A 25,500-nucleotide genomic window follows, 5' to 3' on the forward strand; every position below is an offset into this window, starting at 1 on the left:
TTATTCATCCAGCACATCTTGTTTTAAAGGTGTCACATTTTAAAGTTCAGTTTTTTTGAATTTTTCAAATGACCTCAGGTGAAGAAATAACCACTACCAAAGTGACAGATCTCAAGAAAATATAAAACATTGTAGTTGGTAATGTTTTCCATTTAAAATAATTTATGGTCCAAAAATTTACTTTGAAGTCCTTAGATATTGAAATTTAAATTATGCAAACGATCTCGGATGAAGAAATAAAAAAAAACCAAAGTTTTATATATAATTTTATAGTTGACAACTTTTTATTTGAAATCATTTATCCAAGAAAAATTATGTTTGAATTTTTTTCATATTTGAAATTCAAAATTACGTCGTGCAAAAACTTATCTTGTTCCATTGATGAATGTAATTAAGACACAAACATAACAAACCATGCATCATATGTAAATTTCAAATGGGCCAAACCTTATCATGTTCCACTAATAAATGTAATTAAGACAAATAGAACAAACCATGCATCAAATGGGCCTGGGATTTGATTGCAGTTCTTGGCACATATGTAATTTTAAATTGAGATAGCTTTGTGGCCCATTTACCTATCCTGGAGGCTTCTTTGTTCTTTAGAATGTCTCCTAGTGGCTGGGATGTTGGGACTTAAATCTCATGCTCCTGAAAATAGTGCTTCAGCTTTCTTGAGGAGATCAAGACTGCATATGTAATTTTTTTATCTTCGTATAGTTTAGCTTTGCTCCTGATAGTGCTTCAGAGAGACGAAGTAAACATGCATTTGCAAGGCCTTCAACCCTTCTTATTTTTCATGCACAAGGATTGCACGGACTGTGTGTTTAGAGGCTGCTACGTGTAATAGCAATGGGGCCTCTAGATCTGGTACTGTTACCAATAGATTAGTTGCCATATAGTTTTTGAGCTGCCTAAAGGCCTCTGACTGCTCTACTCCCCATTTTACCTTATTTCCGCCACTTAGGGCTTTGAAGAACCAAAGGCTACGCTCTGCAGACTTGAAAATAAATCTATTCAATGCTGCTATTCTGCCTATAAGCATTTGCAATTTTTTCTTGGTTGATGGTTCTGTCATTGTCATTATTGCTTTGGTATTATCCAGATTTGCTTTGATACCTTCAGCACTGATGATGTACTCAAGCATCTTACCCTTGCCGACTCCGAAGATGCACCTTTCTGGGTTGAGCTTGAGTCCTGTTGTCGTGAGATTGGTGAAGGTCTCTTTTAGGTCTTCTATGTGATCCTCTTTATTTTTGCTCATCACCACAATGTCATTGACATATGCAATTATGTTTTTCTGCAGCTGAGGACCTAAGACTTTTTTGGTCATTCTAGCAAAGGTTGCCCCTGTGTTCTTCAGTCCTTTTGACATTCTGGTGTAGTAGTAAGTGGCGAAGGGTGTGGCGAAACTTGTTTTCTCTTCATCTTCTTTCTTGAGCCAGATCTGGGGATATCCTGAAAAATAGTCCAAGAGTGAAAATCTTTGGTAACTTGCTGCCTTGTCGACGGAGGCGTCTATATGTGGTAATGGAAAGAGGTCTAAAGCAAGCTTTGTTTAGATTGGTGAAATCTATGCACATTCTCATCTTTCCATTCTTTTTTGGGACTAGGACCATATTTGCAAGCCATTCCGAGTACTTGACTTCTCTAATGACGTCTGTGTCCAAAAGCATTTGCACTTTGGCCTTTGCTGCCTTTGTCATTATTTCTTTGGCCCCATTTTCGGGTTGATGTCCACGGCATGTTGTATTATGTCTCTGCTGACTCCTTTGAGTTCGAAGGCCAGGCAAAGATATCTTTATTCTTGGCTAGTGTTTCCATGAGCTCTAACTCTTCCTCTTCGCTTAGGTTGGCACCAATGATGACTTTCCTATCTAGTATTGCTTGTTCCAGTGGGATGGCTTTTGTTTCCTCTTGATCCGCCAAATCTGTTTTGCCTTTTGGCATGTCTAGAGGCTTTGGGTCTTCACTCTCAGCTGTGTAGCTAAGCTGGCAAAGGATTGGTGTTGTTTTGATCTATAGGATGTCTGCCACTGAGGGTAGCAGAAGGTTGTAGCGAGGGCTGCATGATCTGTATTTCTACCTGCAGGACTATGAGTTGTTGCCTGATCTCCGCTACTTGAGCTGAGGCTTGGGCTGCTCACGGGCTGGCCATAAAAGCTATTGTGACTATCTCTTTCCTGCTGCATGCTTTGCAGCTAGGCCTACAGTTGCTGAAGCTCTTGAGCTGCTATGGATTGTGGTTGTGGTTGTTCTTCTGCGGGCGGAGGTTGATCTTGTACCATTTGATCATCCTCCGCTTCATTATTTGGTGTTGTAGCATACGTGCTACGAGTGTTATGCCTTGGCCTTCCCCTTGGTGCGGAGGCTACTGGGGCTCTTGTGGAGGCACTTCTCTTTCCTGCCATCTTGGGTTTTTGCTGGCCAACACGCGGTGGGCACCAATGTTGGCGTATGGGGATCCCAACAGAGAGTGAAGATGAGGGGCAAGCTCGTTGCTGCTCGACACACAAGGGGTCGGAGGCTCCGCTCGAGGGCTAAGGCCTTCGACTAGCAAAGGTTCAAATGTTGAGATGCAACTTGCATGTTTGCCGAGACAACAATTAGGGTTTCAAGTCACTCAAAATTCTCGTCGCTCCTCAAGGTCGAGCTCTCCTTTTATAGAGTACAGTTACAATCTGTTTACAGTAAATAAATGCCCATGCAACAACTACAACATATGCCAGAATATTATGCTCCCTTACATGTACTCTCGAGGGCATTTAGGTCTTTTACTTCTACAACTCCTTTGGCTAATGGGCCCTTGCCAATTCTAGCATCTCGGCCCATGAAGAGGTCCAACTTACAATCCATGTGCAATCTTCGTAGGGCATCAGTCTTCGCAGAGCGTTGGTCTTCGTACTGTCTTTGTTGTTTCAGCGTGGAGACTTGGGTCGACATTGTTCGTAGTGAGGAGACCGCCTGTCGCAGCCCATGGCGTTGAGGCTCCGGATGGCCATTTGGCCGATGCTGTTGGCTGTTTTGCCGATGCCAATGCCAAACGTGGTGCGAAGCCTTTTCTGCCATCGTCCATGGGGCGAAGACTTCTGTCGGCAGTTTTGCCGCTATCGACGCGATCCATGATGCATAGGCTTCTTTGCAGCCATCCTTGGCGCGAAGACTCCTATCAGCGCCGATGTTGTCATCATCGTCGATGCAAAGGCTTGTTTGCCACCGTCCTCAATGCGAAGACTCCCTCATTGCGAAGACTTCACCTGCTCTCAACACAAGAGAGGTGTTCTAAGGGTTAATCTTGCCGATAAGCCCTTTGGTCGCATGGTAGTTTTCCCAACTCGTGCTAACTATAGTATGATTTAGTGTTCGGTTGGTAGTTTATGTATTGCGATAGTACATCATAGGGGTAGTATTCCGGACATAGATCTATGCTATTTTAGGTAGGAGTATCCTATGTCTATATGGGCCATGCGCTTAGCGTAAGGAAGAATCACAACTCTATTTATAAGTGCATCAGGTGCTGGACTAGTGCACAGAGCTGACGCACTTGATGCTGGACTGCCAGCACCTCGACGTGCAGCAAAAACAGAGCCAGCAACCGGACTCCTCTCCTCTGCCTGGAAATCGAACTAAGGGGTCTGAATCCAACTCCCAACGCTGGAAAATATGAACAGACAGAGAGAGCAGATCTCGCACGAAACGAGGGCGCTTGGGGCCGAGCCAGCCTGGACAGTGGTGCGAGCACTGCTGTGAGGAGCGCGCACGGTGCCTGGCGCCGGCGTGGATACCGCTGCCGCTGAGCCTGTTCTAGTGCTCGGCTTCTACGAACAGAGAGAAAAACAACGAACACACAGAGATTCAGAGAAAGAGGCGGCTACCAAATCAACGAAATCGGAATCAAAACAATTCGACCTAGTACGAACTCATGAAAGTGTAAGAGTTAAAAGAGTAAGAGTTAAAAGAGTAGCTTCAAACCATGAAATCTTCACGAGCATGAGCTCCCCCTGCTTTCCTTCCGAGCCTCAGCCGAATACATAGTTATGCATGCATTTATCAAAAGATTTTCCAGCTCAAGGCTCTCTATCAAGTCAGAATTCCTGTTCAAACAAATTACAAAATTACAAAGGAAGAAAAATGGATCATAAATGCAACAGCGAAAAAAAATGATGCTTATGAGGAAGAACATACCAAATGAGACTCCGATCACTGAGCTTCACTTCACATCATGGAAACTTTCCGATGTTTTGCTAATCAGTTCACAAGCTAGTAGACAGAAGGTCAGTGAGAACACATGGTGAATAGATTTTCCAAAAGGCACTCCTATCAATGTTTATTTATCTATGCTATTTTTTTTTGTCATGCTTCAAGTGCTCGTAATAGTAGGCCTCATTTGGTAAAGCTCCTACCGCTCCTTCATACGCTGTTCACATGTGCTCTTTCTCTCTCTCCTCTCACAGAGCAGTGGGAGCAAGTGAAACCAGTTTTTTAGCTTCAATTGCTTCAACTAGCTCTATGAGAGGAGAGAGGAGAGAGAAAAGAAACTCTTATGAATGGTCATAAACAGTAAATATGTCATAGAAGCTGGAGCCGGTGGAAGTTCTACCAAACAGGGCCGTAGTAACAGAAATTACACAAAGAGCATGAACAATACCTTCTTCAAGTGTTTCTTGTGTACGGAGCACAGCAGCATTACCCATCAGGGTCTTGGAAGTTGGCAATGACCCATTTGCATTCCTTAGCGCTTGTCCAACCAGGTTATTAGAGCAAGGCTAATAATAATAATACAGTCAGCTGCTGGCTGTAAGGTTTCTTTACAGCCTTCTTGCAGCCCATTCATATAATGGTTAGCTCATCACTATTAATACATGACCCACTTATCTGTCTCACAAATTTTCTTGGTTTTTGTGTCTGAGCCAGCTGTAAGCTTACAGCCCGCTTTTACTCTCTCTCCTATTCTCTCTCTTCCACCTCAGCATTTAGCCAGCTTACAGCCTGCTATAATACTTGCTCTTAATCCGATTAATAGAGTTGGGAAGTTTACGAGGTCTGCCCACCTCTGAAATACTGTCCCTAAAAGCTTCAACTCGTAGAATCCGTGCCAGTTAAATTTATTTAACTTTGACCAACTTTATAGAAAAGAGCATCAATATCTATGACATAAAATGAGTATCTTATGAAAATATATTCAACGATAAATCTAATGGTATTAATTTGGTACTATAAATCTTAGCGTTTTTTTTTTCTATAAATTTGGTCAAAGTTTAAAAAAATTGACTTAGGACAACTCTAAAAGTTGCAGCTTTCAGGACAAAGGGAGTAGCCCTCAAAATTGATTTTGACCATAGAATTCATTTTGTAACAGTGACCTAGTTCTTTTTGAGCCAATTTAATCAGATATGTTCATTTTTGTGCAGGAAAAAAGGATATGTCTCCTAAATTAAGCAGCGATTTATATATTCCTAAAGCACTTTCGTATGCCTCGGGGTGGGGTCTTGTGAGCAGCATGAGTTGGAGCCGTACTTATTCTGTTAGGTAACGGTATTTTTCTCTCACAATAAATCAGCAAAAAATATTTTCATGCATAAAGCATCTTTTCAGAGAGGTTTCTGCTTTTTCACCTAGTATATAGGAGTATATAACATAGCTCAATTGGAATCTTTTTTTGCAACACGTGCATAACTATATTATATTTATATATTTATACATTTTTTTAAATAATGGATACTAAATATCCGGCCTCTACACCCAGAGGTGTACACAGCCCATTATTACAAAGTTTTGAGGATATGTAAAGAGAAAGTCATAGTCTCATAGATCGACCAGAGACGCTAATTCAAACAATACAAATGTTTCCATCTTTTATTGGATATCTCTAAAGCAATGATTTCCAATTTCTTGCTCATCACGGAGAGCACGTCCTTGGCTGTCTCATCACACTGCAGCTGTGCCCAAAGCGTAACTTGGCATAATCAAACAATTGTCAGCAACTTGGCCTATAAATTACAATCTACCTGTCAGTAACTTGGCATAATCAAACAATTGTCAGCAACTTGGCATAATCAAACAATCTACCTGTAATTTATAGGATCCTTTAGGACCTTTACACCATAGGCTGCCAATCTAGAGAGTCGCGACTCGCGAGTGCTCATCACGGTGGACAGAAAAAAGCGAAAGTAAAAGGAAGCAGCAGAGTACCTGATATGTGTTAACAAAAGACTCTTTGAGCAATATGTAATTTCAAACTTTTATAATACGAAATTGATGCTATTACCCTTCCATTCATCAATCGGACCACCGGTTCAAAAAGAGTAGGTGTTAGTTGAAGGAATTAGCCAGCACCATATTAACCTGTACAACCTCCGAGACAAACACCCACTTCCTCAAGAGCAATAGCAAAACACACACACACACACACACACACACACACACACCCCTCCATTCATCTCTGATCTATATCCCTCCATGGAGCCGAGCTCCAACTCCAAGCAAGATGGAGCGGTTAACATGACGAGGGCGATGGAGGCATTGTCCCCTTGGCTGAACCACCCAAGGAAGACGATCATCCAGATGGAAGGTCTAGTGGTAGCGGCCGCTGCGCTACTGCTTCTCCAGCTCATCTTGGGCTCCTGCAAGCGGCGGTGGCACAACTCCTTCCTCAAATATGGCCTGCAGGTGTGTAATGGAATTATGTTCCCTCTCACCGTCTACACCTTGGGCACGATGCAATCCTCTCCGATCAAGAATTCGTCGTATCCGGTCTGTGCTGGTTTTCTCATCATGGCATCAGCAGGCACCACCGCCGTCCGGCAATATGATTTCGATGGCAGCTTTTTTTACAAGATGTATATACAGGTTCCTTGTGAGCTTTTTCGGGATTTATTTTACATAACGATGTTCGTTCTGCTATTGGATCCAGATACTGAGATACGGAAAGTCTTTAGCCTAGAAGAGATTAATGGTACAGCAAGTTCATACTGTGTCTCCGGTCTTGTTACTGTCGTTTTCTTCACAAAGGCCATTGAATCCTACGTTCTAGTAGTTTTTGGATATCATAAGAAGGGGATTGTTTTAGCCACAACGATGCTGAGCCGTCGCCGACAAGATGTGGAGGAAAATGGAAATGATGGTGCGTGTGACAACTCTGACCCTCTCAACATGAAGGGCTGCAACTATATAGTCCGTTATGGTCGACTCATTAGCATTGACCACATATGGTGTTGCTGTGTCATCAACTCAGCTGGTTATGGCAAAGCGTTGAAAGACCTGTGCCTATCCTGTGCCTTATTTGGGCAGCTCGTGCGACAGCGCTATTTTGGGGAAGTCTATCTCAATCCCATGATTCCTACAAACCATGATTTTGTATTCAAAAAGATGTTGCCACCTCAAGGGGATTTCAAAAGAGCATTCAGAATTATTGAGGTAGAGTTGGGTTTTTGCTACGATTTCTTCTTCACAAAGTACTACTATAACTTCATCTTGATGGGTTCACCGTTGCCGCTCATTCAATCTTTGTTTTTACTCAAGATCTTTTCAGTTTTAATCGTTGGAGTGTTTGCCATCAGAAAATCACTGGTTCTTGAGACACCAAATCCTATCATAGAAGTGCAAATTTCAAGAGCTGATTACATCATCACTCTACTAGTTCTCAGTATAGCCCTCCTAGTGGAGCTAGTGCAGGCAGCGTTTTATTTGGCTTCAAATTGGGCCCAGGTATCACTAGCCTGCATGCATGTCAAGAAACATTGGTTTGAGCCCAATGCATATATTTTTGGAAAATTCATTTGTCTTCTCAGGTGGATTATGATTTCTACGAAGTTGAGAAACAAGATTGACCAGCACTCGCTCATTTTCGCACCGAAACAGCAGCCAGACCCGGTAGAGGTTTCTGATGCAGTGAAGGAAGCTATTGCTATATCGCTCAGGTTAACGTATGCCAACAACCTAACTGTCAATGAAAAAGAATCAGTAATGGTGCGGAACGAAATATTGGGCGAGTATTCTTGGGCACTCAAGGATCTCTCTCAGCTGGAGGTCATGTTAATCTGGCACATTGCAACTGAATACTGCGATGCAATTTCTGATGATCCTAGTGATGGGAATGGGACTACTCCAAGTAGTAATCGCCGAGGCGCACACTTGTTTGGGTATGTGCTACAACTGCTTCGTCCAAACCCGAGAAGAAACAATATTGCTCGAGATGGTGACCGAGGCGTTGCAGTTCATTTGTCTAGATACTGCGCATACTTGATTGGGTCTGTCCCAGAACTTGTTCCATACCACCAGGCTTATATAAGAGAAGTGACAGAAAAGGTTAGGGAAGAAGGTGATGAGCTTTTTGGATCCTGTATACATTCTTGGGAGCGTTACTATAAAATGAAGAATTTACAAGGGACAGAGGAGGGCGATAACCCTACAACGGTCTTCAAAAAAGGGGTGAAGCTCGGTAAGCAGCTGGAGGAAATGACGGATGGGGATCGCTGGTTTGTGATGCAAGATTTCTGGGCCAAGAAAATCATCCATGCCGCAGACTTGCACTACACCACCAAGCAACACATGCAGCAGCTTGAAAATGGCGGAGAGTTCCTCACCCACATCTGGGCTCTGCTTGCTCACGCTGGCATTCTTGACAGGGACAAGGATCAGCAGGGCCAGGGCGTCCAGGTGACGCAGGTGGCTACTAATCTCAGCTCATCTGCTCCCTCATCACAGGCAGAGATTGTATGAATGATTCATGTCAACGGCGCCACAGGAGCCTTCTCAAGCCCTGCCCCCTTGTGATTTCCCTTTGGCCACAAATTTGTTAGCTTGTCATTTCCCATCCATCAGTATGCTTATTTCCAAATATATGGCAGTGTTTGCGTGTTGGCGTTTCTTACTCTTTTTTTTTTTGAAAGATCTGGTTTTACCGGCATTATATTGATAAACAAGAAGTAGAGTTGTAGCTTTATATGTACGAGAGGCGCTAACTCATATGGCAGATCGCCACATGAGTTTTACAAGGTTCTAAAGCTAATTACTCATATTAGCTATATCGATCCGCGGGTGATTACCCCTCCGAGCTGAGACCCAATTAGCGAATACATCATTTATTCTTGTGACCACCACCTCCTCGGAGTTTCTTGTCCTGTTGAAAACTCTGGCATTTCTCTCCTTCCAAATGTGCCATAGCGTCAGAATGGAGATCGAGTGTGTATCCTTGTTCCCCCCTATGATCATGACATGGAACCAATCCTCTATATCAGACGATGCTGCCCAACAGCTAGGATGTAATTTTGGAGAATTACTCCACAATGCAACCAGGTGCCAAACCCTCCTTGCATAGGGGCATTCGATGTACGAGGTGGATCGCCGTCTCTAGGCTCCTTTCGCATAGTACACAGAAATAATTGGTCTCCCATCTCTTAACTGAAGTTTGGCCGCTGTCCACATTCGGTCTTGTAGGAGCAGCCACATGAAGAACTTACATCGTGGCGTCACCTAAGCCTTCCAAATTAGATTTGAAAAATTTGAAATGACCTGCCCGCTGAACTAGAATTTCTTACTTTCTTAGTATGTTTGTACTGTGAACAATGGATACTATGTGTGTCCTGTGCATGCTACGGGTCTTTATTGTGCTTGCACTACATATTTCAAGAGAATTGGTTATCCACAATGTACCTTTTTATTCAATTTTACTATGGGAGGAGATTATTAGATTTAATCCTACATTGAATATTGACGATGAAAGAACATAACATGTAAAGCTAGACAACTCTCATGACCTCACCTATCATGTTAGTCTTTTAGGTTAAGTATATTTGGGTTAAGTACACTTAAGTTCTGATATATTGTGATCATGTTAGTCTTTTAGGTTAAGTATATTTGGGTTAAGTACACTTAAGTTCTGATATATATTCTTCGCAAAAAAAAAGTTCTGATATATTGTGGACTTCGGTGGTCTTCTACTTAAGGCCACCGACTTGTGGGTATAACAAGTTGAACAAGATCCACGCACACTATGATAAATGATATAATACAATAAGAAATTGTTTGACCATCTTTTAGAAAAGTAATACGTATCCAGCAGTGGGTTCGCGGGACAACGATTCAGGCCTTGTTTACATGCGAAATCTTTTTGGATTTCGCTACCGTAGCACTTTCGTTTGTTTGTGCCAAATATTGTTCAATCATAGACTAACTAGGGTCAAAAAATTCGTCTCACGAAACTTTTTGGATTTTGGTGGGAACTAAACAAGGCCTCAGTTTCAGTTTACAGACTATTTTTTCCTTACGACAGCTATAGCTACTGCTACAACAGCTGTAGCTAGAGACGAGTGTATTTTATTGGAACACTGCAAGTACTCATGTAAGTTCGTTACGGTTAAATTTGTAAGGACACAAGACTTCTAAATGTATATAAACATCATTGCCACTTTGCCAGAATCTGAATTGTCGGGCCACGAACTGATCACTGCTGGATAATATTATTTTTCTTGCTGATGGCCAAACCATTTCTACTTAGGTGTATCCAAGCGGCAAGGACTAGACGCACAAATCTACGTTGTCAACCAACATCACACCATGAATCACTCACTATTCACCAAACATTCTTGAATCATCATGAGTTCAGGACACCAGGTAGGCATCAACAAGTAACCCATGCAAAATTCATGTACACAAACGTCAGTCAGGCATTAGCTTGTGTTCTACCTTACCCTTTTATTTCTAGCAAATTAGACAAATTACAGAACCACAGAAAAAAAAGAGGGACACAAATTGAGGTCATGTTCTCAGCCAGGAATGCCCATCTGCTTTATTAACACCTTACAAGGAATTCCTGAGGTGTGAGGCTCGAATCGATCAATAGACACGAGCTTTCGGCGGGAATGACTCTACTTCATCGTCCAATGTGTTCATGTGCACCGGTCTGTATGCCAATCGAACCTTCTCGTTCTCCCAGTACCTGTGTACATGTAACATCAGTGAATCAGGATAACGCTACTGAAAGGGCAGTACATTTCGGATCATGCCACCAGAGATATAAGTTGTTGAATTTATGATGTGTTGAGCCTTTTTATGACCTGCTGATGCATGACACACGTCACTAGTGGTGCACAGGTATCCTTTAACAATTCGCGTAAACACAAATTAAACAACGTACGATTTGTCTAGTGTCAACAGATTGGCTTTTTACGACACTGACAAGCATGTCAAACAGTGCAACAATCAGCAGAAAACTTATTTTGATTTTATTTCTGGTAGCTTAGTGAACAGAAGATAATTACCCCAGTGAGTGCTTCATCCACTTCTCGTCATCTCTTGTCTGTAAGCAAGTAGGAAAAGTTACTGTTAATTGACATAGAAGCATGCCATCAAAATACAAAGAGTTAAGAGTAGCTTCAAACCGTGAAATCTTCACGAGCATGAGCTCCCCTGCTTTCCTTCCGAGCCTCTGCCGAATACATAGTTATGCATGCATTTATCAAAAGATTTTCCAGCTCAAGGGTCTCTATCAAATCAGAGTTCCTGTCAAAACAAATTACAAAATTACAAAGGAAAAAAATGGATCATAAATGCAAAAAGCGAAAATCAAATGAATCTGACACTTCCTTATGAGGAAGAACATACCAAATGAGACTCCGATCACTGAGCTTCACATCATGGAAACTTTCCCATGTTTTGCTAATCAGTTCACAACCTAATAGACAGAAGGTCAGTGAGAACACATGGTGAATACATTTTCCAAAATGCACTCCTAGCGGTGTTTATTTATCTATGCTATTTTTCCGCCATGCTTCCTTCAAGTGCTGATAATAGTAGTAAGAGGAACTACACAAATAGCATGAACAATACCTTCTTCAAGTGTTTCTTGTGTACGGAACACAGCAGCATTATTTTGCATAACACGTTGCATGTTCAGACGGATCTTGGAAGTTGGCAATGACCCATTCGCATTCCTCAGCTTGTCCAACCAGGCTATGGTCTTCTCTCCAGCATCTTTTTCCAGAGGTTTCTGCTTCTCACCTATAACAGAGTCAGAGTGCAACATGGATATTAGGAGCGTAGGAAGAGCAAAAGGAAACAAAAAACCAAGTAAAGATAAGGAACCTGCCTGGTTTAGAAATATCTGCTACCCTGTTTGCACAAGCTCTGCCAAAAACAACTATGTCAAGAAGTGAATTTGCGCCTAGCCTATTTGCACCATGGACAGATGCACAGGCTGCTTCACCAGCAGCCATTAGACCAGGAACAACAGCATCTGGATTATCACCCTTGATATCCACTACCTGTTATGCATAGCAGAATATATTTCTATTATAATACCAGCAGGTTTTGACCCATACTAATCATGTCTACTACATGCTCAATACAAACCTCCCCATGGTAGTTTGTTGGGATACCACCCATATTGTAGTGCACAGTAGGCAAAACTGGAATGGGCTCCTTGGTGACATCAACACCAGCAAAAATAGCAGCAGTTTCAGAAATACCAGGAAGCCTTTCCTTGAGAACCTCAGGCGGCAGATGGTTCAGATGCAAATAAATGTGATCCTTCAATGGCCCTGTAGTAATCAGATCAAAAGATAAGTTCCAAGCAGAGGAAGAAAAGAAAATCAGGCATCTAACACAAATCTAGTGCTGTAGCACATACCTACACCACGTCCTTCTCTAATTTCCATTGTCATTGATCTTGAAACAACATCACGAGAAGCAAGATCTTTTGCAGTAGGAGCATATCGTTCCATGAACCGTTCACCTTCACTGTTTCTAAGGATACCACCTTCACCACGGGAACCTGGTGACACAATGAGAACAGGACACACAAATTCTCAGTAAAAGAAAACCTTCACTATAAAGGGACTTTGTTCACAAACAAATGAATTGCCTAAGCTAAGCACAGGAAGCAATGGTTGCATATATACAACCTTCAGTAATCAGGCATCCAGCACCATAAATTCCTGTAGGATGGAATTGTACAAACTCAAGATCCTGCAATTGCATGTATCAGGTAAGCATGATCAGGACAGGAAATGGACCAATAACTAGTAATCGAACCCTGGATGAAAAGACTGACCTGAAGAGGTAAACCAGCACGTGCAACCATAGCATTGCCATCTCCAGTACAAGTGTGTGCTGAGGTTGCTGAGAAATATGCTCTGCCATAACCCTGTGTTCATAAAGCAAAATTCATCACCAGAGTTGGTGCAAACAAAAAAAATCAGTACTTAAAAATTGGAAGAACCCTTACTCCTGTGGCTAGAATTGTATTAGAAGCACGGAAACGGTGAAGAGTTCCATCCTCCATGTTTAAGGCAATGATTCCCTGACACTTTCCTGGAATATTGTTGCTAGTTGATTAATATATGAATTATAACTATACTTAAAAGTTGCAATGAGTTTCATATATCATCAAATCAAAACAGCAGCAAGAAAAATACAGGGACATGAATTGCATTGTGAACAAAAGTGCAATTACATAGGAGTAACCAAGTATTGCCAACTACTGTCTTTCATCGACCACAAAAGAAAACAATTATAAGCAAACCAAGGTTCATGAAAAAGCATAGTGATTTAAACAGGCCAACATAGAAACAATGGACTAAGGAGCAGACATGCTGGGAAATTTAAAATAAAACAACTAACAGGACCTTAAAGACATGCCCCTGTGATTCACCTTTTAGATCTTGCAATGCAAAATATCTTACCTTCATTGTCCATGAGAAGGTCCAATGCAAAGTATTCCACAAAAAATTGAGTATTGTGCTTCATTGCTTGACCATATAGTGTGTGTAGCATAGCATGTCCTGTTCTGTCAGCAGCACATGCACAACGGTAGGCTTGTCCACCTGATGTAGTAAATAGTTAGACCAAGCAGAATACAATAAGTAAAAGGGTGCTTTCCAAACAAAGTTACAGACTATGACCTTTGCCAAAATCTAAGCTCTGTCCTCCAAAGGCACGTTGGTATATCTTTCCCTCTTCAGTTCTTGAAAATGGTAATCCATAGTTCTCAAGCTCTATAACAGCTTTTGGTGCTTCTCTGCACATATACTGAATAGAATCCTGGTCACCTGGAAATGGATGAGAATGTCAAATAAAAAAAGAATGTCAAAACATAAGACAAATCAATAATTGCTTAAAGGTTTCCCTGTTCTTATCAAGGAAATATATTATGAACCAAAGATATCAGTTCCTTTCCACTAAAACATAAAAATAGATGTTGGGTAAAATCATGATGAAGTAGCTCACCGAGCCAATCGCTTCCCTTAACAGTGTCATACATATGCCACCTCCAATCATCTTCACTCATGTTTCCAAGCGCAGCATTTATGCCTCCCTACATAACATGTTCTTGCAGGTTAGGGCACAACTGAAGGTCATAAATTGGCAGTGCATGGTACTAGAGAAAAATATACCATGCACTCATGCTGAAAAACTTTTGTGCAACCTTAGGCCTACTTAAAAGGATAAACTGTTGTTGCTGGTTGACCAATGTGAACTAGGGTTATACAAAGTCTCAAAAAAAGAAAAGTCCCAACTAGAAATAACTGGCATAACAATGGAGTATAGGAGTAATTCAATGGCAAACCATATATATGCACATTAGTCGTGCATCAACAATATGTATAAACTTGGAACTGATTTTGATTAAAATATATACCAGTTTTGTGCATCATATTTTGCGCTCATAACTGAATGCCAATTGTAAAACCACAACACCAGACTCCCTCCATAAGGAAATGCTGGATTAGAAGCAGATCGCCCATGTCTCGGTGAAACACAATGGATGCAAGCTACTAATCAAGCTAGCAGTTCAGCACCAGTTAACTACATCTGACAAGCTTAAGGCCTCAAGCATTCAATTAGAACATAGCTCCAAAGAAATCATGCCACTGAACAAATGAGAAGCACAATCAAATGGTAGTTGCATCAGTCTCATTACAAATTGAGCCAAACAAAAATTATTTGTCAACAAACATGTCCACAGAAAACAAGTGCCACCTTATTACAGGAAACTCTGATCTTCTATGATAGGGAATACAAACAGAGCAAACTGTGCCATGACTAAAAGCTAAAACTTCTACACAAGCTTAGACCTATGCTGATGACACAACGGTTCCTGCATGCCAACTATGTTTCAACAAAGAATAGCACCATGGAAGCTTGAGAGTATAAACAGAAGGCAAAATGATACAGGTGGAAAGCTATACTAGCTTCCATATTCTAATCATATAGGAAAAGAAGCTCTGTTTATTCCACACAAAAATAACCTTAACTGACATAACTGACAGTGAGTTCTGAAAGCCAGCATCCTCCTTCCTCCTCCAGGAAGTGGATACCTAAGAGCCGATGGGCGATGGCCCATTCTACTACTTGCAACATCATGGATGCAATCCAATCGAGCGGTCTATGTAGTAGCTGATATCCAGACAAGTAAATTGCATTCTTGCACACATCCAATTAGAATACTACACTAAAGTCGTTCCACTGACCAAATAAGGACCCTAACAAAACAGTAACTATTTTGCACATCTTCGACATATCAGTGGGACTCGAAACAAACAACAGCAACTATCAACAAGCCATGTCCAGTTGTCCATAGAAAACAATATCCTCTCATCAACTGCACTTCTGATTTGTTAAACAAAAACAACTGATTCCATTTTTTTCCCCCACAAACCATCAGCTAGAGTAGCAGGAATGTTATGCCGCAGGGGCGTAGTCTCACCTGTGCCGCGACGGTGTGCGAGCGCGTGGGGAAGAGCTTGGTGATGCACGCGGTGTTGAAGCCGTGCTCGGAGAGGCCGATCGCCGCCCGTAGCCCCGCGCCGCCGGCCCCCACCACCACCGCGTCGTAGGTGTGGTCCACCACCGTGTAGGACGACTGCAGGCGGGCAAATCCCATGAACAAGTGGAATCAATCCCCACATTCTCGGAAGTAAACACTCCCACCGGATCACACTACAGACTAAATTGCTCTGAAAATAGGCAAGTTGCCCATCCCAAACAACCCATCCATCTGAACAACCGCAAATCGCTGCCGAATCCACGATCAACGAACCCAAATAAAGTGCGGGAAAATCCCGAAGGATCGATCGAGCAGAGTGGGGCGGATCAGGCGTACCGATGCCGTGGAGAGGAGCCTGGAGGCGGAGGCCTTGGCCCTGGAGAGGCCCCGCGAGACGCAGCTGCGCCACATCGCGCCCCGGATCTCGCGGCAGCGGCGCACGCGCGGGGAGGTGGGTTTGGGGGCGGCGGCGCGGCCGGGGAGACGCGGACCGGGGTGGAGACTGGAGAGGAGAGGAGAGGAGAGCGGCGGTGGAGGTGGAGATGACGACGGCGGGGGAGGTTGGCAAGGGGAGGTCGTTTTGTTTATTCGAGGAAAGTAGGGCTTTTCACGGGACCATTCTGCCCTTCCGATTTGAAGATTCTCTTCTCTATAGTGCGCCCATGGCCCTTTTTCTGTTTCTTTTTTTTTTTATTTCTTCCATTCTTTTGTGATTTTTTTCAGTTTTTTAATTGTTATGAGAATTTTGAGCTGTGTTTATTTCCTCAGAATGAAATATTTTAACAAGTTCATCAAATCAAGACAAGTTTTGATATAGATAGAAAAGTCAAATTGTATAAGTTTGCCACCTTTTAAGTGCACATTTATGTAGAAAAAATCATCAAACCATTCACACTAAAAATGGTGTTAAGATTATGTGCTCCTTTAACAATTGGTATTATTATTCATATAATACAATATAAAAGAAAATTTAAAGGGTTCCTTGAGTGAAAAAAAATATATTTATATTGATGGACATAGGGCGTAGCTATTGTGCTACATTTGGTTGATTATCAAACCACGTCTCCCCTTACCCAAAACTTGGGTTTGCATTCTAGATTTGTTGTTCCCAGATGATTTATCCAGTTATTAGTGTAAACAATTCACAATCATTTGTCTTGAGGGGAAGAGGTAGATAAACTAGGATTTACATTATGACATCATACATATATATAAAAAAAATTCAGACTGCGGAAGATATCATGTGCCTCCTCATCATTTCGCATTAAGGTAGAGGAATCCTCATAGGCAACAAATCAGACCAACCAAGGCACGTCTTAGCACAGATAATCCTACCGAGAAAATCGTAATAGATGGATCCGATTAGTGGCAAATTCTAAGGGGATATATATTTAGCAGACAGATGATAAAGAAGAACCCATGGGTTAATTTTTCTTGTGCAAATAATCATGGGCAGATGATGGTAGCTTGACTTTCGAAAAGGAGTGGATGGTAAATTCGGAATCATGGATGCATTAATTCACGGTGGCTGGACCGGCTTGGCTTGCTTGGTTCGTTTCCTTGTCGTGAGGGAACTCTTCTTTTTTTTGCTCTTTTGATGAGTGGAGAGTGCCATGGCCACGAATGTGGCTTCACAGAGGGATACGCGGCACAAACGTCCCCCATGCACGCAGAAACCTAAGGCATGCAGCAGCTGTTTCTAGCATATATCTTACTTAACTGATCCCTGTTAATAATCTATTATCTAGCATGTAAGCTGGTTCTAATTTTATTCTGGATCAGACTTGGGCTAAATTTGTACTAGAAAACAAAAAATATTTTACATGACATGTCACTTGTGTATTCCGACCGAGCAGACTTCAAAACTACTAGTTACAGTACAAGCAACACTTGTGTAGTTTTGGAGGTGGTGAGAGACCATGCAAATTTTTGAACCAAAAGACAAAGTTTTTGGAACGAAAAGAGATTTCCTTCTCAATCAATCGATAGAATAAAAATTCCACGAGAGACGAGATAAGGAGGTGAACAAGTTATATGAGAAATGGTATTTGGAGTTTTTTTTTTTTGACACAAAATGGTATTTGGAGTTGGTGGATAAGAAGATACCTGAGAACAAGGGATTACACTTTTCCAGTAGCGTTCGAGTCTTCACACACGCAAACGCAACGAAGCTGACGGCCCACGAGAATGAGATGCATCCATGGCTACGCTTGGCCTGGCCCATGGGCTTAAAAATGGCAAGGAAGATGGGATTGGGCCCTGTTTCCCTGTCACCTACTGCTAATTGGGATTGGGCCGGAGAAGAGAAACGTTTCTGTTTCTGTTTCTGTTCCTCACACAAATCGGAAGAATCGGCTCAAACCGCTACTTCAGCCGGTGATTCAAAATCAGAAAGGATTCAGCGTTTGTACGTACTCACGTGACGTGACAGTAGGGTTGAAGGTTGTTTCGGTTTCGATTCTCCTCCCATTGCATTGCTTGCCACTTTTATTTTTTTGCGAGACTTAGTTACAGACGCAGACGCTCTCATATACGAGGGCACACTCATCCCTATAAACGCACATACGCACACTCTACCCTTATGAAGCTGGTCATATTCTCCTGTTGAACGTCGAAGCACTGCTTATATCCGGTTATATTATGGCATTGTTTAGTTGCACCAAAAAATCTAAATTTTTTCAAGATTTCCCGTCACATCGAATCTTTAGACGCGTGCATGGAGTATTAAATATAGATAAAAATAAAAACTAATTGCACAGTTTGATCAAAATTGACGAGACGAATCTTTTGAGCCTAATTAGTCCATCGTTGGATAATAATTATCACAAACAAACGAACATCGTCGCGAAATTTTTCGCTTCAGAAACTAAATACGGCCTATATGAGCTCAGGCCAGACAGACGCACATGTACGTACAATACGCCCATAGTCTGTTACAAGGCCCGATCGATCAGCCCAGCACACGATATCCTATTCGACTCTTCGGCCCATTCCAGCTTTGTCGTTGTCAGGTGGTAAAGCTCTCACTCTCACGCGTAATATCACTGTACTGAGCATCATAACTTAGAAGATCGAGAAAGACTCCGTGGATAGGTGTTAATTGTCAGTCAGTCAGTCCATGCACGTTCCTACCTAATGTTAAACGGCCAACACAGACACACAGTGTGTTATGTTTTATCAGTGCATTATATTGTTGACCAGCTACCATGCATGCATGCATGGATGATGACTACTGGTACAGCTAATTCTAGTATTAGTGGCTTTGAATGCTGGAAGTAAATAATTAAATAGATGTTACAAGTGTTGAGTACATATGCCAATCATTAATGGAAGTGGAGAAACCTTGCAGCTGGTGTCGAAGAAAGCCTCATCCACCTCCTCCTAGCCTGTCCATTCGCTGTCAGATCGATGTTGGGGCACACTACATTTTCAAGTTGGAGGCTTGTTGGATCCTTTTGATATTCTGGTTAGCTTCAAGAACCAACTTGCAGTTCCTTTCTTTCTGGAACTTCTGATTTGCATGTCCTGGGGTGTTTGGAAGTGCGCAATGACCATTTCTTCAAGAATCGGCCAGTAACGGTCCAAAAAGGTGCCAGTCAATTTTCAGAGAAGGGTTTGCAGGGGGTTATTATATCCTCCGGCCGGGGAAAAGAGCAGCTTCGACCTCAACTTCGTTCATATGGCTAGAAGCTTATGTATAATTCTTTTGATTTTCTTTGTTTCGTTTTTTCGTTTCTTAACTTTGTATACTTATTACTTGCTGCAACTTAAAAGGCACCGCCACACCTTCTCTTGCATCCATTGCAACTGGTTTGTTCTGGACTCGGTGCATGACATGTGTGATCTGCAAACTGATTTGGGACACCGTGCAGTAGGAGGTGACTGTACATCATAGTTTCTATAAATATTAATTATGGTGTCACCTAATTAGTATTTTACTGATGTGGCAAGGTAGTTATTGAAGAGAGAGAGAAATAGCAAAAATCATAGAAACTGGGTCTAAGTTAGAAACTATGTCTACACGAGATCAAGACATGAAGTGATATGAATGGTTGAGAATAGAGAGAGAATGAATATGAATGTGATTGGATAAAAAATTATTGTATAGAAACTATCCATTGTAACCATAGTTTCTATATATAGTGTCTGTAAAAATTAATAGTTATAGAAACTACATATAATTTTTAGCACTGGGAGTGCCCTTCGAGTTGCTTCATTATTTCTTTTTAGTTATAGTTGCAATGAACAACAGCTACGTACGTGGAGCAAAAGTGTGACAACTCAGGCCTGGTGTGCAACAGGCTGTTAGTAGTGGCTGATGGCATGTGGGACTGTGGAAGCAAAACTGATTCAGTTTAGGTTTAGGAACATTGAGTCAATCTTGGCAATTCTCCATAGCTGTACTTGCTCGTACGTAGAATAGCTGGTTCTTCACCTCCAATTAAAAATTAGTTTTGCTAGTTTGCTTTGAAATCAGTGCATTTCTAGAAAAAGCGAAGCAATCTCATTACTTGGGACCATGTGTGTTGATTTTTAACGTCAAGTCGTCAACACACAGCGGTCTGTTTCTTATACTGATCGTGTAAGAGGGATAAATGAGGGCACAGGCTAGGAAATAGCCATAGGTTTAGTTCGAAAAAATTTTACAAAACGGATACTGTAGCACTTTCGTTTGTATTTGACAAATATTGTCAAAACATAGACTAACTAGGCTCAAAAGATTCCTCTCACAAATTACAAACAAACTGTGCAATTAGTTATTATTTTTATGCTTCATGCATGCGCACAAGATTCGATGTGACGAGAATCTAAAAATTTTGCAAATTTTTTTAGAACTAAATAAGGCCATATAGTTGAAGTCAATCGTTGTTTCACCATTCATTTCTTGTTGAAAGTGTCCAAATCTTTAGCCTTCAATGCTTCTCTTAGAGCGAACTAATGTGTGGAAGGAGCACCAACTAGTGGATTCAGGTCCGTGCATATATAAATGTTTTTACTCATCCTGTCGAAAGCATTTAGTATTGAGTAGACATTATCTCACTCACTGAACATGCATCAAGAGCCTTTTAATGCTTGGTAAGATTTGTGGACTATAAGACTGATTAAATAATGTTGTTCTCTTGCTAAACTAGATATGCTTATGATTGGATTTGCCTAACTTTACTTTTTTTACGCTACGGTACAAGGAATTTCTAGGGGTGGTTGAGCCAACCACCCCCATATCCGTCTGCCTCTTAAATCAGCAGTTTGTATGGGTGGCTGAATATGTTTAGGGGCAGTTGAAAAACTGAGCCACCTCTACAAAATGTTTTTTAAATACAAATCTAAGTCCAAAAAATAGCAAAAAAGTACTATTTTAAATCTGGGAAGCGGTAATGCGCCTTCTGAAGCGGCAAGTCCCGCAACGAACAAGCACTATGCGGCCGCGGGGGTTTAAACTCACGCTCAAGCGTGTGTTTAAAACCACAACCTCTGCCCTTGTATGTTCCTCTCCTAACCACTCTACCCACAAGACACTTGTGTTTATTTGGGGCTTTATCCTTATTTTATCTTCATCTGATTTTAAAGTGTGTTATTGGGATCCTAAACAGCTTCAAAAAAAAGTTATCAACTACAAATTTTTATAACTTTTTTTGGGACCTACAGCTTTAATTTGGGTCTTTTCTCTATCTGAGGTCGTTTGAAAATTTTGGATTTTAAATGTTAAAAAATTAATCATAACTTTTCTTTGGATAGATTATTTAAAATAAAAAGTTATCCACTATAAAGTTGTATAACTTTTTCGAGATTCACAGTTTTTGTTTTTGTCCATTTCTTCATCTGAGGTCGTTTGATTTTTTTTCTAAAAATGTGAGAAATTCAAATGTAACTTTCCTTTCATATATAAAGTTATATAGCTTCTCAAGCTTTACAACTTTTGTTTTGGTTATTTCTCCATTTGAGATCGTTTGGAAAAGTTTATATTTCAAATTTATTTTTTATAGATGATTTCAAATAAAAAAAATATCAACTATTATGTTATACAACTTATTAAAATCTATAATTTTTATTTTGGTCATTTCTCTATCTGATGTCATTTGAAAATTTTGAATTTCAATATATAATTTTACTATATTTGGCGTCTATTTTTAGAGACAGTTCTAGATCCAACCATATCTAGAAATTGATTTGTAGGGCGGTCAGATCTAGAGCCGCCTCTACTACGAATATTTGTAGAAGCGTCTGAAAATACTAGCGACCCATACAAATGCTTTTCTAGAGGTCGTTCGTTTTGGGAACAATTCTAGAGGCGGTTTTAGATTAAGCCACCTTAAAAAAAAGCTGTCTCTACAATTAGTTTTTGTAGTAGAGTAGTGATTTTGTATGTAGAGCTGAATCAGTACTGCCCTTCGCGCCTTCCAGTCGAGGAACTGCAGCCAATATTCTCAAAAAAAAAAAAAGAACTGCAGCCAAGCTAAGCACCAAATCCATAGCTAGGCAACAGTGTTATGGTGCTAGCTGGGAGTGGCTAATTTTGATGTATATATGTGCCTGGCCCGAGTTGTCATTATTGTGATGTCAGTGGTGTGTGTGAGGTTGCAAGGCAGTGCCCGAGGCGGGTATATATAAACCCAATGTAACTAGGCGTGAGTAGCTAGAAATTGATGAATAAATGAATTATTGGTGTATTTCTTGTCTAAACCTACTAATCAAGACTATTAAAGTTTGACTCGGAATGAAACCAAAGTGACCTATAAGTTAATGGAGCGCAGAGAGTACGTACGTAGTAGGAAGCAAGGTCCATCATCTCCCCCGTACGTAGTTATATACCTAGCTACATATATATAGTACTACTCTTGGTCCTATTTAATCATGGATTAATTGGATATAAGTGTTGCTAGAAACAAGATGGGTTAAGACCAATCTCAGTAGGGGTTTCACCAGGATGTCATGCACATTTATTAGAGCGTTATGTCAGCAAAACTGTACTTTTTGCATGAAACGAAGAGGAGAGAGAAGGAAGTAGTTTCACCATGGTGAAACCTCGCGGGTGTTGTTTCCCACGCGGTGAAACGGGATGAAATCCCCACTGAGGGCTAAATCGTTTCACCATCTTGCATGTGATCAAATCATTTTGCAGTAATTAAATGCTTTGCCCAGCCTAGAAAACGTCAAGGTGAAACTCATGCATTGTGGTCTTGTGGAGGTTGTTTCATTATTCGTTTCATTGATGTCCTGTCAGCGAATTTGTTTTGGAAACAGTGTATTGAAACGAGCCACTGAGTACAAGATGTGGGTGAAGAAATCAAGTCACTTTGTCACACGGCACACCTACATTTCGCCTTTAAATAGCTATCTTCTCACCAAACAGAATGGCAGACCGAGGGAGACTAGAGAATATGGACTGCCATATACGGTCCATGTTCCTAATAGGGAGTGAGATGCAATAGGAATTTAGACAATGAGCTACATGAACTCTGATCTTCGTTCCATCCGTAAGTGGGTACCCTCCCTGCTACCAACTGCAGGAAACAAAAAGAACACATGCACATCTGGTCAGATGGAGACTGAATGCAGCGTTTTGTGCAAAGAAAGTTGCAGCCACAAGGTGTGGGAGGAAACGAGTAGAAGACTACGCTTGTATATAGCCCTAACCTCACAGCAAGCATTGCAGCAGTGGTTGCTTCATCTTCTGCCAGCAACATAGATCAGTTGAGACGATGATACACTGCCCCTCCAGGACATGATGGATCAGTGTACTAACGCATGTCGCCGCCTTTGTTATCCAAAATCAATCATCAGTCCCATGCATGAGTTTAAAGTGACACCCACCGTAATCTCCCAATATCAATCGGAGATTGTTATTATAGTAATAAGCTAATAAGGATCCTTTATATCGTATTATACAAACTAAGGAAACTTCAACCAGATGATTTTATCATCGATATATATGGACCTGTTTCACTAACGTTCTTTACAAACAAGGGTACTCTTCCACAAACTAACTGCAGCAAGGACCCAATGCCAGTGATGTCCCCCGTGACACGGCTTGGGCTGGCACCAGTGTGGCTATAGGTGAGCCGTGTGTGTTGCCCATCGATCGGCCGGTGCACTGTGCAGCGTGCTGCACTTGTGCAGTACCTAGCGGGTAGCTCAACAAGGAAACATCCGGCACCCTGCAGGCCTCGTGGTCAACAGGCGAGAAGCAGCTAGCATGCATTCAACAAAGTTGCTTTATACTCCATCAGCTCCTGGCTACCAAAGCCTGTGCTATTACATTAGTTGTTATTGGTGAGGACTAAATTAAACAAGGCCTCAGTTATTGGTGAGGACTAAATTAACCAAGCTGGGACATTACAAATAACAAATGTTGTGCTGTCTGCTTTGCCAACTTACTACATGTGTACCTTGGAACTGCCAAAGGCAATTATCAAACAAATCGATAAACTGAGGAAAAGTTGTCCGTGGAGGGGTAGTGATGTTAATGGGAGAGGAATGCCGAAAGCTGCCTGGAAATTAGTCTGCAAAACCAAAGAACAAGGGGGACTGGGAATAATCAATCTAGAAGTTCAGAATCAAGCATTGCTGATGAAGACCTAGATAAATTCTATAACAGAAAGGATGTGCCTTGGGTCAACATGGTCTGGGAAAAACACTACCCAAATGACAAACTCCCAGGAACTGTCAAAAAAGGATCATTCTGGTGGAGGGACGTGCTAAAAGGATTGCCAAAATTCAAGGAAATGGCCACAGTTCAGGTGAACACTGGCTTGACTTGCCAGTTCTGGAAGGACAAATGGGGAACATAAATTCTGCAGAACAAATTCCCGCAAGCATTCTCCTTTGCAAAGGACAAGAATATCAATGTCAGGAGAGCTTTCACCATTGAGGATATCACCAACCTATTCAATTTACCACTATCCCAAATAGCTTTTCAACAAGCCCAGGAAATAAAACAACAGATGGAAATGTACAGCAGAAACGACCAGGACAAAGATGTATGGACATACTCAACACAAGGCGCTACCTACAAAGTTCAAACAACATACAAATTACTAATGGGTCATCAGCCGGTTCAACCTGCCATCAAATGGTTATGGAAGTCGTACTGCCAGCCGAAGCATAGAGTCTTCTTCTGGCTACTAATGAAAGATAGATTGAGCACAAAAAACATCCTGAAGAGAAGGAAAATGCAACTGGATTCATTCAATTGTGCTTTCTGTACATCAGCCCAGGAAGAAACAACACTTCACTTGTTCTGGGGATGCCCATACGCACAACACTATTGGGGAACTATTGGCTTACAGATAGTAGAAGATGGGGACACGGTGCAAAACATCCAGGCACTGAGAACTCAACTGCGGTCCCAGTTTTTCATGATAGCAATCATTTTGATGAGTTGGACGATATGGAAAGCGAGGAATGAAGCAATCTTCAACAATAGATTACTGTCAACCCAAGAATGCAAAACAGTCTTTTCCATGGAACTGGAGAAGGTCTCTTGCCGTATCAAGACAAGTCTAAGCCTCTTGTTTGATCAATGGTGTCAAAATCTGCATTAGTTTGCCTCATCGCTCTTATTTTCTTCATATCTTTTTTTTGTTTATTAACTCAACAACCCATCTTCACTGTTCCTGTAAGGCTTGTCTCTTGTAATTTCTGAACCTCATTTTATGAATAAAATTCTGTAGGGGCAAAAGCCCCTCCAGTTCAATCAAAAAAAAAACAAGGCCTCAGTTGTTATTATTGGTGTT

At 41.4% G+C, this 25,500-nt stretch overlaps 1 protein-coding gene across 1 annotated transcript; it reads right to left on the minus strand.

Annotated features, from left to right (window-relative positions):
- LOC110432855 (succinate dehydrogenase [ubiquinone] flavoprotein subunit, mitochondrial) lies at positions 10,551–16,362 on the minus strand. The gene is made up of 16 exons (XM_021453840.1): positions 16,103–16,362; positions 15,707–15,862; positions 14,227–14,314; positions 13,902–14,048; positions 13,683–13,823; positions 13,226–13,311; positions 13,052–13,144; positions 12,903–12,966; positions 12,629–12,772; positions 12,352–12,539; positions 12,089–12,263; positions 11,830–12,000; positions 11,605–11,674; positions 11,382–11,502; positions 11,262–11,299; positions 10,551–10,939 (listed from the first exon to the last, which is right to left on the minus strand). The coding sequence occupies exons 1-16, from the start codon at positions 16,175–16,177 to the stop codon at positions 10,837–10,839; spliced, it is 1,860 nt and encodes a 619-aa protein (XP_021309515.1). The 5' UTR covers positions 16,178–16,362; the 3' UTR covers positions 10,551–10,836.

The sequence above is a fragment of the Sorghum bicolor genome, chromosome 2 (genome assembly GCF_000003195.3).
Source record: "Sorghum bicolor cultivar BTx623 chromosome 2, Sorghum_bicolor_NCBIv3, whole genome shotgun sequence".
NCBI classification, from domain to species: domain Eukaryota; kingdom Viridiplantae; phylum Streptophyta; class Magnoliopsida; order Poales; family Poaceae; genus Sorghum; species Sorghum bicolor.